At 42.5% G+C, this 15,288-nt stretch overlaps 2 protein-coding genes across 15 annotated transcripts in view; one reads left to right on the top strand and one right to left on the bottom strand.

The window, feature by feature from the left end:
- LOC116840622 (alpha-2B adrenergic receptor) overlaps positions 1-15,288 on the bottom strand; it is a 268,703-nt gene that overhangs the window by 12,158 nt on the left and 241,257 nt on the right. For both annotated transcript variants that reach the window (XM_032807528.1, XM_032807529.1), the window contains one exon: positions 4,427-4,807. In XM_032807528.1, the coding sequence (XP_032663419.1) occupies positions 4,427-4,807 (381 nt within the window). The remainder of the gene's footprint in view (positions 1-4,426; positions 4,808-15,288) is intronic.
- LOC116840624 (facilitated trehalose transporter Tret1-like) overlaps positions 1-15,288 on the top strand; it is a 310,767-nt gene that overhangs the window by 85,188 nt on the left and 210,291 nt on the right. The window lies entirely within an intron of this gene.

The following is a 15,288-nucleotide window of genomic DNA, read 5'->3' as shown; positions in this document are numbered from 1 at the left end:
GAACTTAGCGCACCTTTTTTTAAAAGTCTATTTTTTTGTATTTAATGACCGGAACTATTTAAAATTGTTGCATAGAGCTCTAGAACTTTTCAAGAGAGTATCAGAACTCTAAAAAAAATGTCACATTTTTAAATATGGTGTGCCAAGTTCACACAAGTTTACTTTGCCGACGCACGTTCTTCGCGATCTCGCGGCCATACGGTGTGTTACTGTAAACTGGCTGGCCGGCGACTCGGTAAGATAAGCTTTTAAAATATGCAACGAATTCGCGGGTCGCGTTTGAAATTAGCGACAATACTCCGGCCGGTTCGCGGAGAGCCCTTAATCATCGTGTTTTCGTATTTTTACGTGAGATATCGCGGATTTAATTAATCCGAGTAAAATATTGCGGAAATTCGCCCGAGGCCTGAGAGCCACAACGAAGTTCTTATCGTGTCGCGTTCCGTCGCGTCCTATCGCATCGCTTCGGCCGCACTCGAGAAATCGAGAACGGATTATTTGCAGCCCCCCCGTTTCTCTCTCTTTCTCTGTTTCCTCTCTCACCCCTTTACTTCCTCACTCTCTCATACTCTGATACTTTCGCTCCCTTTACTCCCTTTACTCCCACACACTCTTTCTCTTTCTTACTCTCCTATTTCAACACTCTTTTACTCTTTCACTTTCCCATTCCCTCACTTCCTCATTTTCTCATTACCTCATTCTCTTATTCCCTCACTCTCTTGCTCATTTATTCTTTCACTCTCTTAGTCCCTCATTCTCTCACTCCCTCTCTTTCTCTCTCGCTTGCTCGCTCACTCTTTCGCGCGGTTAACAATCGACTTAACCGTGGGAATCTCTAACGCTCTCGGTGGCGCGTTGTGTAGAGCCGCAGTTACGAGTACGGCATATCCATCCTTGAACGCACGAGCGACGTATGATTTTCATACAAGCGGACGAGGATCATATCGCGAAGACTCTTTTTGACACGCAGTTGTTACGCGGGACGCGGAGAGCCCGCAATCTTTGCGGCGAAACAAAGGTGAGTTGTGTTCTTGCGCTTTAAGTTTTGAACGTGAAGCTCGCGTAATTACAACAGTCGGCATCGGGAAAGACGCCTCCCCACGTAATTATCTTCTTGCTCCGCCGTAAAACTGTATTTCCGTATGTAATTATAAACGCGACCTTATTCTCAAGCACAGATTCTCGCGGATTCCCCGGCGGCGGTGTACAATCTTGACATGTAGTCGGGGCACCCAATCTCGCGATGTGATTTCACGTTTAATGCGAGAGCCGACTCGTTCATTCGTTCGCGAATTCGTGAGACTCGCGCAAGGAGAACTTCGTCGCGTTGAGGAGAAAGGAGACGTCTCGTGTGTCTTTCTCGCTCTTGTGGTATCAATATCAACCCCAGTTTGGCAATCAGGAGTGAAATTGACTCAAGCACAAAAATTGAAGTCCCATAGTTGTTAAGAAGGCCCTGAATATTGACATAATGCAGTTTTGCGGTGTTTTCTTATTTGGTCGCATAGAATTGCAAATGCTGCTGCATGATGAAAGTACAAATATCAATGCATTGAAGAATACAGTCTATGTTAAAATATGATTTTTTTATTTGCAGAATTTTTTTTGTTTTTAATATATGCACACATGTGACATCTTTCAATATATTAACATTCATACTTTCACTCAGCAAAAGCATTTGCAATTTTATGCAACCTAAACAGAAAAAAATAATATAAACTACGAAACTGCATTATGTCGGTAAAATAGTAGATACAGCATCCCCTTAATCTTGAGTTATTGCCCATAAAACAAAATTATTTTTTTAAAGAATGCAAAATTTTTTTACTTTTTCCTGTGTTTAGAATCAATACACCATCTTCTGTTATATTATGAATTCTGTTTTATCCATTTTTATCTATTTTATCTATTTTAAAAATAATTATTGCGACAAAATTTTCAAATTTATCCTTTGTATTCTCAAAACCATAATATCTGTATACTGGATAAGCACGTTTATAGACATTTAATTAAGGACATATACACAAATTATTGAATCTCACAGACACAGTAGGTCAAACTAAAGCAAAAAATAACCATACTAATAAAGAGGTAAAACCGATTTCGGTGATTTGCATGCCTTCTGGTGGAATTAGAAATATTTTAATTGGCATACGCGCTACAGGTGTACCGGTGAGGAAAGAATAATCGATCGAATTAATTAATAAAGGAATCAACGGCTATTTCAATATAAACGTTGTTCCAGTGAACTAATGTTATACAATCAAAATAGTGCACACGGAAAAATATTTCACCGAAGAAAATATTTTACTAAAAAAAGCGATTACTCGATTCACTTTTCTTCTGTTAGATAATAGTTATTTTCAACAAAGAATATTTCCTTCATAACAGCCTATCAGTACTCTTCACGAATTTTAAAAAAGTCTACTGCCATGTTTCAAAAAGAAAAATGTATTCCCCTCACGAGAATATTACAAGACCTTATCAGAGAGAAAATTGGTTCGAATTTGTGCGAACCGAATCTGCGTTTCGATTTAATATTCTTGATTAAAATACTAAACTTACTAGTATTCAGAACGTATCTTGAATAAAGTTGATGCTTATGATGAACTTATGATAACTTGCGCGTATCAAGCGACACGAGAGTGTCGCGAAGCCAAGTGCAAGCGCGAAGCAATTCACGGCCGACGCGACGACCTTAGTTGAACACAGGCAAAATTTCGCGTTCGACTATAACGGCTGAACGGATGAGGTTTTGGATGGGTTTAATTAATTTACATTACTTGGGTTTACATTACTTCATAAAACTGTCTTTACTTTTTCTCTAGAAGCTGAGATATCTTAGCTCAAAGTCAGAAATCAGGAATTTACATGTAAAAAACGTCGTCGTCGTCATCGTTTCTATACAAAAAATGTCAATTGACTATGTTTCTTCGTTAATATAAACTTACGGGATACCAGCAACACTTACTCGAACGCAGCGTGTTTTTTTCCGTGTGCAAACTCTACAGCGTAAAAATCTCGGATATTTACGTTCGTCGACGAGAGTCTCCTCTGAAACATTAGCGGAACGAGCGATAAAATTTCGACGCGCAATTAATTATTGATACACGCGCGACCCGATGATCCGCTCATGCGCGCTTAAGTGTAATATACTATATATATATATATATATATATATATATATATATATATATATATATATATATATCACGAATATATTGTTACGTCCTGTGTTCGCGGCAACAATATGTATATCACGAATATTGACTGATGCATCTCGACGCGGAGAGTACGTATCCCCGCGTCGGAGACGGAGTCATCGCGTATCAATTTCACGATACGCAACGTGGATATTTGACGTGGAGCAAGCAATACCGATTGTCGTCGTTGTCGTCGTTGTCGTCGTTGTCGATGGAGCGTCCTCGATACGCGGACTTTAATTTATCACAGTATCGAGATACAGGTTACGAGAAACGGCGCGACGGCTTGGTAATCTGGACGCGCGGGTGATCCCGAAGGAAGCACACGGATATGATCAGTCGATCGATTGATCCCACGATACCGATAGCCAGCATTGCGCACCCGTCCATGGGACCTCGTCCGATTCGATTTCGCGGATCCACTCCTCGATAACGAAATGTGTTTGATTTCGAAGATTTACTGCTCCTACTTTCGTGTTCTCTCTCTCTCTCTCTCTCTCTCTCTCTCTCTCACTCACTCCCTCTCGCTCTCTCCTCATATAAGAGACATCGACGATATGGGATATACTAGGACAGTAATGGCGAACGATATCGGTACAATCACGCGGAAACCAAACCATAATCCAGAAATGCGATGGAGGGTGAAACTACGGTCCGAAACTCGCGCGAATTGTCAGCCTGTAATCTTCGTTGTTCGAACGCGATTAACGTGTGATAATTGCGCGCTGCATAAATGAAAATAAACGCACACATGAAATTAAAGGACCTGACATAGGATAACGTCGACTATGCGCGAGCTTTAAGTTATCACAGTACTGAGATACAGTTTGTGCGAGAAGCGACGCGGCAGTCTGGCGAATTTCGGAGGAAATTCTGCCATCTTTCGCATACATTGTTTTATAAAATTCTAACGAAATAGAAGTACAATCGTTTCATTCGACCTAAAGAATCCGAAATTTGTTATCGCACAACCCGACATATTATTGCTAATTATTTTTCTAAATACCCAAAATAGTCTTACCTGTGCTCTTATTGCGCTACAAAACCTGTGCACAGGCTCGCTATAATTACTTAGTTTTGATTGACAATTTCTCAGTGGAGCAACGCATTATCGTGAGATTCGAGCTAAAAAGCGGAATCTTCGTTCCCCGACATTTCCGTTTCTCGAGTCATTGCGTTTGCGCCGGCAATATCGCGACGACAGTCGTGCAAACGTCCGTTACCTTGAGCGTGTCCTTCTCCTCCATCGGTATACTGATCCCTCCGCCGGGATCTGCCTCGGACGTGCTGACGTCACTGGCCAAGTCGCACGTGACAATCGGTATCTGGACCGGCTGATTCTCGATCGTCGCGACGTTCTCCATGACTGATCCCGGAGGCTTCTTGGCGTCGGTCGCCGGCGTGCTCTGAGTGAAGCTGGTCTGCCTGACGTCCGGCGATTCCGGCGGCACCGCCGCCCGCGGACGCGGCTGCTTCCGGATGCCGCGGCGCGCGCGGGCCTTCGCGGCGAAGTATATGCGTATGTACACGAACACCATGATGCAGGATGGGATGTAGAAGCTGCCCAGGGCGGAGTATATAACGTATCCGATGTCCTCCGACAGCTGAAACATAAACGAGCGCGCTCGTTAGGTCTTTTTAACGCCCCGGAGAGGATTAGCTGCTAGAATCTGTGTGCGGCGGCTAAATCTCGCTAGCAGATAGGTACTTCACTGAGAGAAATTATTCGATAAGGAATTAACAAACGGATATTTAAGGTGACCAGATTTCCCAGTCCTGAATTCGGGACACTTCATAAATGTGTGAAGCGGAGGGGGGGAGGGGTAAAAAGATCCGAAAATTATTTGACAGTTATTGAAAACGATGACAAATCAGTGTCTCGAATAGCACTCGAAAAAATTCGGGACAAAGGGTAAAAAATCGGGTGTGTCGAGAATAGCGATGTGCGATCGCCGAGGCGTATCGTGAAGAGGTTATTTGTAAGTAATCTTTTCGTTTCTCCTCGCGGTATATATAAAGTGACCAGATTTCCCAGTCCTGAATTCGGAACACTTCATAAATGTGTGAAGCGGGGGACGGGCGGATGGAGGTAAAAAGATCCGAAAATTATTTGACAATCATTGAAAATAATCATAACAAATCGGTGTCCCGAAAACATCGAGACACCTAGTCACCTTAGGATATTTCCGATCAAAATACCGATGAATTTTTGTATCCGATCAGGAAACATCCGAGGAGAAATATTCATATTTTTTTTCAGATTCATATTTTTTTTTATCGGTTTATCTGATGAAATTATGAAAGTATTCGATATATCGAAGTATTCGAATAAGTATCGGAAGTATTCGATTAAATTTAATGGGATATAAAAATTTATCGGTATTTTGATCGGAAATATCCATTTGTTAATTTTTTATCTCGCAGTATAATCCTCATACTTAGGTTAGATGTGAGCAAGCTAATTTGTTTGTGGACATTGCGCTGTTGCTGCAAATTTTATATATCACAGACAATGTTCTAGCAGATACAAAAGCAGCAATAAATTTTAGATTTCTATGACACTGAAAATTCTACCTGGAAAAGTACAAAAGAAATAATACAACTAAATTAAAAGAAAAATAATACAATTTAATATTTTAAAGGCACTTAACATTTAAGGCTGTTATAATGGCATAATCCTATTATGCCTTTGAATGTATAAGTTCGAATTAGTATAAAACATCATATATAATATTATATATCATAGATTGTGTCGCGCGATTTGCACAGATACTTAACTAAAACGAGTGATTTTGAGTTGCGGGCGCGATTCCATTGTGCATTGCATTGCGATTTAAAAGAAGAAAATCGCAGTACTCGCGATATATCGGAAATTCGTACATCCTTGAGTGTGGATTCACGTCTAACCGGAGATATGCGTCTCCTACGTGTACGCGTAGGCGACAGACAGTGCCGTCACGTCGCTGTAAGAGACGACGCGTTTGCGCGCGTAAATACCAGCGGCGAAATTTAATTTTACTTAATTCGCGCGTGCGGTGTCGCGTGTACTCACACACATGCACACATGTGTATACGTGTAACGAGCTCAAACTATATTCAAATTCACGTCGCCGCGTAACTCGCGCGCGAGCGTGCGAATCGTTTTACAGTCAGGGGGCGCGAATGCATTTTCCCACGGCGTGTCGTACTCAGGTTAATGCAATTGCTATTAGCAGTGCAGCCGCCGCCGTCGCGACGGCGACGACGGCGCCGTACCTCGGTATCTTGGAAGTTGTCCCGGCTCGGGTGTAGCGTGCTACTCAACGTAATGTCTCGTTACGACGAATTACGAGACCGCGATTAAACGAAAGCGAGCGATTCGTGTCGGAATGCGCGCAAGAACGCCGGCGAGATATGCGAAGTGTAACACATTGCAGACGCGTGTAATGCTACTTTCTCTTGCTCCTTCTCTGTCACTCTCTTTCTTTTTCTCTCTCCTTCTCTTAGAGGGTTGAAGAACAAAGTATTTTGTTGACTGTCTTTTCTTCATTGTCTTGTGCAATCGAAAGTAATCGTATTTATATTCAGAATTTAAGTTCAGAAATGAGAGAGAGAGATGCTGTATATAGAGAATCTAATAAATATACCGTCACTTTATCGTGAGTATTCTTCAATGTAAGACAGAATTATTTAAAAAATCGTATAGATGTCATGCCATTGATTGCTCGTATCAAATCCCTCTTGAAATCAGAAAAGTCGACTCAATAAGTGGGTTTAAAAACAGATACTTTCGGTGTCTATTTCAACAGCAATGTGGAGATGATATATAAATTGCTTAAATGAAATAGTAAATTCTGTGTTTATTTTTATGTGGTTTTTTTTTTACTTAATAGCTTGCATTGCTTTATTTTTACTTTCTATCTGATGTATTTCCTGCCTTTGTACAATTTAAAAACGATGTAATTATTATTGTTATTATTACTGACGCTTGACGAGATTTAATCCTAGGATGCAAATAAACAACGCTTTATCTATCTATCCATCTTTTTCTCCTTCTCTCTTTTCCTTTCTCTCTATGTCATTCTTTTTCTTTTTTCTCCTGCTCTGTCATTCCCTTCTTTTTCTCCTTTCTCTATTGTTCTCTCTATAAATATGCAACTGCAACATTCCAAAATATCGCACGCACAATTCTTTTCGAACAATATAACACACTGATAGTATAATTCACAAGGTATTTTAGATTTTCACGATGTTGTCCAACACTTTACTGCTTGTTTTCCGGGTTTGGATCGTGTTTTTCTTATGTTTGGTTCCGACGTTTCGTGAACATTTCAGTTCACTTCTTCAGACAGCAGGGCGACCTGAAACTGGTCGCCCATCAAATAATTCACGAGGCTTGTATCACGCGACTGGGACCAAAAGTTCCGCCTTCTTCGACCAAAACGCGTTTGGTTCGTTCACTATCGGGTTAATTGAACCAAATCCTTTTCTCCATGTAGCATTAGAGCGATGCATGCCCTGCATGAAAGATGTAATTCGAATTCTTCTTCACACGTGTTTTAAAGTAATTGGAAAACGTTCTATTTTCTCTTCTGGAGGAAATAACTTCCACGCACGGTTTTATTCTTTGCTCTCAAAATTTCTTGCTGCACTTTCTTGAAATTCTATCCGTAATATAAGTATATAAGTATATCCTATAAGTACTCTTCAGACAAGAGTACCGTGGTACTTCTTCGGGTTGATGAATATTTATATCTTCGAGGAAAATTCCTTGCACGCGCGCGCCGCGTGAGAAAGGCCGTGATGAGTACACGTCACGAATTTCCAAGCCGATGGTAACCGGGTTGTGGTTAATTTTAATTCGGACGTTTAGCTATGCACAGCTAGTTTTTAAGCTGTTGCTCGATGCAACCAATGGCACGCGGTCGATGTATATATATAGAGACGGACATACATTTTGCAACGAGCTAATTGTGGAGCGTGCATCGTAAAGCAGCGATCTTTACTCTCTCTCTATTACTGACATATTTTATTATTTATTTTACAAACGTCTTCCTTACCGCCTTTCTCTCTCTCTCTCTCTCTCTCTCTCTCTCTCTCTCTCTCTCTCTCTGCCGCAGCGGCACGTTGTTCTACAGGAATAGTCGATTGACCTTTACGTGCATCCCGGTCGAGCTTATTAATGAGCGCTATCAGCGGTCATTAGTTCTCTCACATCGCTGGACGTGCTAAAACCGCGCTCGGTGTGTGGCCGCACGGAAAACATCGGCTTATGCGTGTCACCAGCGAGCGAGACCAAAGAAGAGAAAAGAGAGATTCGCGTTTTTGTGATGCGCGACACCTCGATCGGATATTAATTGCGCGGGATCTCCCACCAACTGGCGGAAATTAAAGCTTCTCGCTGAGCGAGAAGCGGATTTCATTTCTCGCGGAGAGGGGAAGAGCGCGCGCTTCCGTCATTGTTTTTCATTACGCTGGCCTCCACGGCGACGAAGCCCTCCCTCGGGACGCGGCTCTTGGCGCGACAGGGAAAGAAATCATCCGAGGTGATTTCCCGAGGTGGCAGGTGCGACTCGGTCGCACGAACGCGCGAGATAACGAGCGACTCCTTCAGAAAGTCAAATTTATGAAAAGAGCGCGCGAAGGTCGACGCGCGCGCAGCGCTGGGCGCTGCTTGTTTGCCGGCGCAGATTTGTCCTTGTCTTCTCGCGCTGGGAGACTAATGGAGAGCTTCGTCAGAGAGAGAGAGAGAGAGAGAGAGAGAGAGAGAGAGAGGGAGAGAGAGAGAGATATCATGCATAAGCTTTTCCTCGCGCAGTCCCGTGGGCAAATGCCTCCGCATGGCACTCGAAGCGATTAATCGACATATTTGTCGAAATCAGGATTGTGTCGATTAATTCACTTCAAAGCAAAAGGATGTTCTCGAGAGAAAGAGATAGAGACAGAGATAGATAGATAGATAGATAGATAGATAGAGAGAGAGTGAGAGAGAGAGGAGGGAGGGACGGGGAAGAGACAGAAGTGTTAGTTGCGGTTTCTTCGCAAGTAGTGCTAGTAATAGGCAATGCAGAGTCGACGACAAAGCGCGGGCGAGAATTATCCCTCCGCTTTGAAAGAATCCTCTCCATTTAAGCGCGGGATTGAAGAGCAAGCTAGAGGAAGCCGGCGAGGCGGGTAATCCGATGTCATTTTCGTCGAATGAAGATTACTCGCGCTTTCCGCCGCTTGCGAGATTCGCGCATTTACATTTTGACGATCCATCGTTGAAAAAAAAGAGGGCGAAAAAAGCGACCAGTCGCCCAGTGATTCCGCGTGAACCAATAGCCCTCCTCGTCCTCCCTCTCCGCAACCCCCTTCTCTCCCACTTCCTCTCTTCCTGCTTCACTATCGTCCCACTCGCGCGAGTGTACATACGCGCGGCAGCGCACGCGAAAGTAACGAGCAATCCCGCGAGCGGCGAATGAAAATTCATGAAAATATGAATAGTAAGGTCAGGCCGCGGCGGGACGAGAGCGGAGACAGCGCGGTCCAGCCGGAGGACGCAGTCTGAAAGCGGAATTCGTGGGGAAAAAGCGGAAATCCGCGGAACGTCCCCGCGGGAGATACCTGTCGCGTTCATGCCGCGGTATGTGCGGTTTCGAGAACTGCCAGAGATATAAAGAGAGAGAGAGAGAGAGAGAGAGAGAGAGAGAGAGAGAGAGAGAGAGAAAGAGAGAAATACATCGAGATAGATGGATAAATTTATTGTACGTTCCGGAAAAAACTCCCCTCAAGCGTCATTAAGTATAAACAGAAAAGCGAGGCAAGCAATGTTTGCACAGAACAATGGAAAAAAGAAGATAGACTTCATGATTATGACTACATAAGATGTTCGGTTACGGAGAATCTGTGCAATTTTTTATTAATTACATTTATAAAGAAACAAAATGTGTCGAGTTAATTATGAAATTTGCATCATACAACAATGTAAATCTTCTATCATATCGAGACGCAGCTGCAAATTTATTGGCGGTTTCACTCAGATTTTCATATCACATCTTGCCTGACATGATTTTTGAGCAAATCTTGATTATTCCTTTCATATTTCTTTCGTATTTATATTTTGTCATTCTGTACGATGCGCGCGTACACACACAGAGAAAATAGAATGTTTGACCGACTCATAATCTGGTTAGCACGGCCAGATTTATGCGCGAGCCGACCATACTGCTATTTCCGTATATGAGCGCCATATGGACCACTCATAAGGGACGCAACTTTTACAAATCGACTAATGAAGTTCAAAATGATGTACAGTCGTGGGCAAAAAGGTTGTTCGTAATTTTCGGGCTGAATTTAATAAACAAACTCTCGGTCTTGTCCGATGAGAGAATTCGCTTTTTGAATAGGATAATGCTGCTAAGACGCAAATTCGCCTCAAAATTTACGGACAATCTTTCTGTCCGCGACTATACATCTGTCTGTTCGCATAAGTTTAAACCAATCAGACAAAGTTATTCCGTCTGCAAAGATAAAGTCGTAAAATTCAATTTTAAATTTTTATAGGAAGTGTATACTAAAAAGATATTTTGTTGGTCCAGATAAAATCCCAAATGTCGCAATAAAAATTTATCAATGTTTTTTGTATCTGGTAGAAAATAGTTTGTGGTACACGTGCAATTTACAGCAGCAACACTCTTGCAATATCCGCAAGCAAATTTAGATAGGATTATATGAGGATTATACATTCATAATCGTTCATCCTTTCTGTCTACCACAGAACTTTTACAAGAAAAAACTTAATCTGGTCTTAATCTGGGGTCCATATGAATAGTCGTTACTTGAGATTCCTCTCAAGTGAGATACTCAGATTTGAGTTTATAAAAGCTGTTATGAAAGTTATATAAAAGCTTTTCAGTTGAATCGCGATTATAGATATAATGCCACATGTAATTCAACTGAACAATTTCGATCTAACCGAATAGAAGTCTGAGCATCTCACATGAGACAAGAGTTTCAAGTGACAACTATTGATATGACCCTGAACGAGTATCACAGAGAAACTCTCTTGCTAAATTTCACAAATAGTCAAGATAGGAATTCTGTCTCTGCCATTTATATTGATCAAATACAAAAAATATGCGATATCGCGGTGTTTGCTAATCATTTAAATTTTCTGAATAATGTCCGCTGTGAAAGACTGCAAGATCATTTTCTCGAGTGCCAATTATGCATAGATACACGCAAGGAAATGATTCAGTGATATCAGATAAATCTCATCGATTGATTCGAACTTTGCTAGAAGGCTAATCGTTTTATGTATTGTCAGGTATAAAATTCAATTTGAGAGTGAAACAAAATGATGAGAGCTTTCTATCTAGCAATGAATATTGCTCTGCTGTAACGCCAAAGTTCACATAGCTGTCTAATAAATTTAGCTTCGATAGCAACAGCATTTTAGCTGTCTGTATTGTAAGAACACAACGTAATCGGCACCACTATATTTTAGTTCTTGCGGCTAATATTTTTTTTGCATATAGAAAGGGAGAGGTAAGAGAGGGAGAAACAAGAGGAGAAGAAAAAGGAGAATTACGAATTACGACGCGATACAAACTGATCGCGTTTGACTCTCTTCGAACGTCGAGCGTCGTGCGAAACGTACTGTGGGATTTCTTACTGGCGATTCTCGTGCGGAAGATTCCTTGTCTCACGTAAACATCGTATAAATTTCCATGTTTTCGGGTATGCTCAAGTCCGAGCAATGAGGAAGAAAATCGCGCCGACAGAGAGAGAGAGAGAGAGAGAGAGAGGGGACGAGAGCCAGAGAGAGACGAGATTCGCGTCGCGTTCGCCAAAGTCACGAAGCTAAAACGTAAATTTGAGCGTGCATCATTGACGAGCTGCGCGAGGATGATGTATCACCTGTCGGTATCACACGAGGCTCGCCGAGCGTGTGCGCCTCTCTCGATTTTCGAGTCGCCTAACAACCAGGTAGAGTAGGTAAAGCGGTGGAAAATAATCCGCTGGAGCCGCTGTGAAGGGGATGGATCCGCGCGCGTGTTCGAGAGGGAAATGATTCGGCAGTTTCGCGGCGAGCTTGTTTTCGAAAATGACGATCCGCGGCCGCGTAGCTCTCTCGCCGCGAGTGTGCATGCGCTCATGATAAATTGATAGCTTTCAGTTCTTCGCGGTTCTGCGGCGAAAGGCGGTGGTTGATAGGACAAACGAGGGTGGAAATAACCGGCGCGAAAAGCTGGCGAGGAAAAAATGAGGGCGTTCGGGGCGGACAGACGCTTTGCGTTTGAATGGGGAAACAGAAGGATACGGAGGGTCGCGCCCGGTGTATATCGCGCGTCCTGCGACTCTTCCCTTCGCGTTCAAGTTCATCGTTCTCCCGGTGCCGAACATATTTCACGGTGCGCCGGGGCCTGCCGTGAATACGCGAGGTATTTGGCAGCTCCTGATAGAGGATAAATAGAGAGGTACATGGTGAACTTGGCAGCAATTTTAACAGTCGATTTGTAAGGCTCGCGTCCCTAATAAGTGCTTCATATGGCTCACATTTATCACACAGAATGAAATAAAAATACGAAAGAGATACAACAAGAATTGTCAAAATTTGTCAAAAATATAATATGTCATATAAAATGTAATAATGTAAGCCTGAGTATATATTATTTTTAGTAAATTTGTTGCTGCATTAATATAACAAAAAAAATTATCTTATTGCACCGTATAAATTTTATGATTAATTCAATACACACAGTATATTTGCTTCCAAAGTAAAAACAATAATAATTTCAAGAATTGTAAAGTATCCATCATCGAGATTATCGCACGTTGTGCTAACTGTGAAAAAACCTACTTGGGTACAAATTACAAGTCCCATGTTCTGGTTGAGATCACGGGAACTAGACGTCACGCTGTGCGGAAGTTGGAAACAACGGCCAGGCGATTATCGATAAATTCCACCCTGCCGTCGTTATAAAACAAAACAAAACAGAAAAAACAAAAAGGAAAAGAGGCGAGCGCTCAACATACACACACACACACACACACACACACACACACACACACACACACACACACACACACATATACATACACGCTCGCTAAATAGAATAAATAATAATAACAGTGAATGCGAGAGATCGCGCGTCTGTTTACAAAGAATTACGAAAAATCGCTATTCAACCAATGAACCGTGCTGCGCGTCGTTGTCGCGCCAATCGATGGAGAGAGATCTCGTCGCGTATTTATTTATCTAGAAAATAAACAGGCCCCGCATATGGATGCATTTACCCACGCAACATTCGGGCGAAAAGAGCCGACTTATTGGCGGCGGCGGCGTGCATATGCATATCAAACGCTCGGGATGTTAAAGGTTAAAAGTGTGCGCGCGACTTCTCGAAGCGCGGAGCGTTGCAAACGCCCAGCCGTCCTACTTCCTTCCTTACGCTCGCCGGACGTCGTATAATTAGGATTGGATAGAAAATTAGGGCAAGTGGGCAGCTGACTGCTTTTGTATGTGTGTGTGTGTGTGTGTGTGTGTACATAAGCTCCTTTTCGCTCGCGCTGACGAGCGCGGTAGTGTCAAGGGCAAGGTGATATGCAAACATCGCGCAGCGGGAGCGATTAGTGTGCCGCCGCAGGGGAGGAGGGCGAAATTACTTGTACATTACGGCCGCCCGTACTTGTTCGAGTTTGTCTTGCCAAAGGGCGACAGCACGCCCGGAGAGAGCGGCACGCTCTCGGAACTCGTAACTTTCCCCTATGCGACGCGACGTAACCGGTCGGACGGCAAACGAACGTGCCGCGGCTCTCTGTGCTATCGGCAATATACGGGACCGTCATGACTATCCGAAGTATTCGCGCTCGAAGCGCCCGAGGACAAAGAGCTAATCGCGCAATTATCGAGCGCTTTACAGGTATTTGCTCTTTGTTACGTTTGTCTCGTAGAAAATGATGTATGCGCGCATACCTCGAATTGCCTTTCGTATAATTACATGTATATGTAGAGAGAGAGATGGGGGGGAGAGAGAGAGAGCACTTCCGTCAGAAATGGCCGAAATGTGCAATTACCGAGCGCTTCACAAAATCTATTGCACTGCTAAATCTACGACTTCCTTCTTTCCTTCCTTCAGGGAGATTCACGTTCGCTCACACGACGCCACATGCAATTTCGAGAATTGCTAGAGGTATACAGAAACATAGAAAGAAAGAAAGAGAGATAAATAGATAGATAAATTCATTATAAACTTCGGAAAAATTACCCTTAAGAATAATTAACAATAAATAGAAAATTAATTAAAACAATATTTACACTCTGTAAGGAATTAACATCACATAACTCGTCCCACTGCATCGCGCGCATTGATCGCAACCAATTTTCTTTCATTAATATCCTAATAATAGTTGTGGAGTCTATATAAAATAATACAGCATTTTTCTATTCAATTTAATAAGTTCTACTTACGCACGAGCAATTCTATATAATTAGACAAGTAAAGTTTTGTCTCTCTTCTCACAATCTCTTTATTATATATTTCTTTCATTGCTGATAATATATATAAAATGTCTGACACTACACGTATCGCACCTTGTGTGCGAGTAGAAATGTCATGAAGTAATGTCAGTAGTAATTTCATGAAATTACACAAAACAGTCCTCTACTATCTTACAAATAACCACGATAATTATCCCTTTACTTTAATTCACGGTAATGTAAATCAGTAATTAATCTCGTTACTGTAAACAAGATGAAGAAAAGAATCTGAACAGTTCGACGGCGAATGAAAGAAGTCGCGTGTTGCTCGTGTGATTGTATTTGCCGTGTTTTAATTGATCACGACACTCGACTCGGGAGAGCCGATTTGGGAAGATCGGTAATAAAAGAACGGCATAGACGCATGCCAGAGATTTCCTTTTATTTCACGTCGCTACGTCGACTCATTCGCGCGTTATAAAGTCGCGGCATCGACATCAAATTCAGACTCGAAATTCGCTCTCCTGACGCGAAATAACGCTGGCACTTGCTCTCGCGTCGGCGCATTACGTTCGCTCCTAAAGTGAGGTGAACGACCGAGCGTAGCTACGCTATGCCGTTTATCTGAGCATGGAGGGGGGG

This window comes from Odontomachus brunneus, unplaced genomic scaffold (genome assembly GCF_010583005.1).
Source record: "Odontomachus brunneus isolate Ranch 3 - 2012 unplaced genomic scaffold, Obru_v1 Obru_scaffold_010, whole genome shotgun sequence".
Classification (NCBI taxonomy): Eukaryota; Metazoa; Arthropoda; class Insecta; order Hymenoptera; family Formicidae; genus Odontomachus; species Odontomachus brunneus.
Note: the sequence above shows the minus strand (reverse complement) of the source record. Positions and strands in the feature narration are given on the sequence as shown.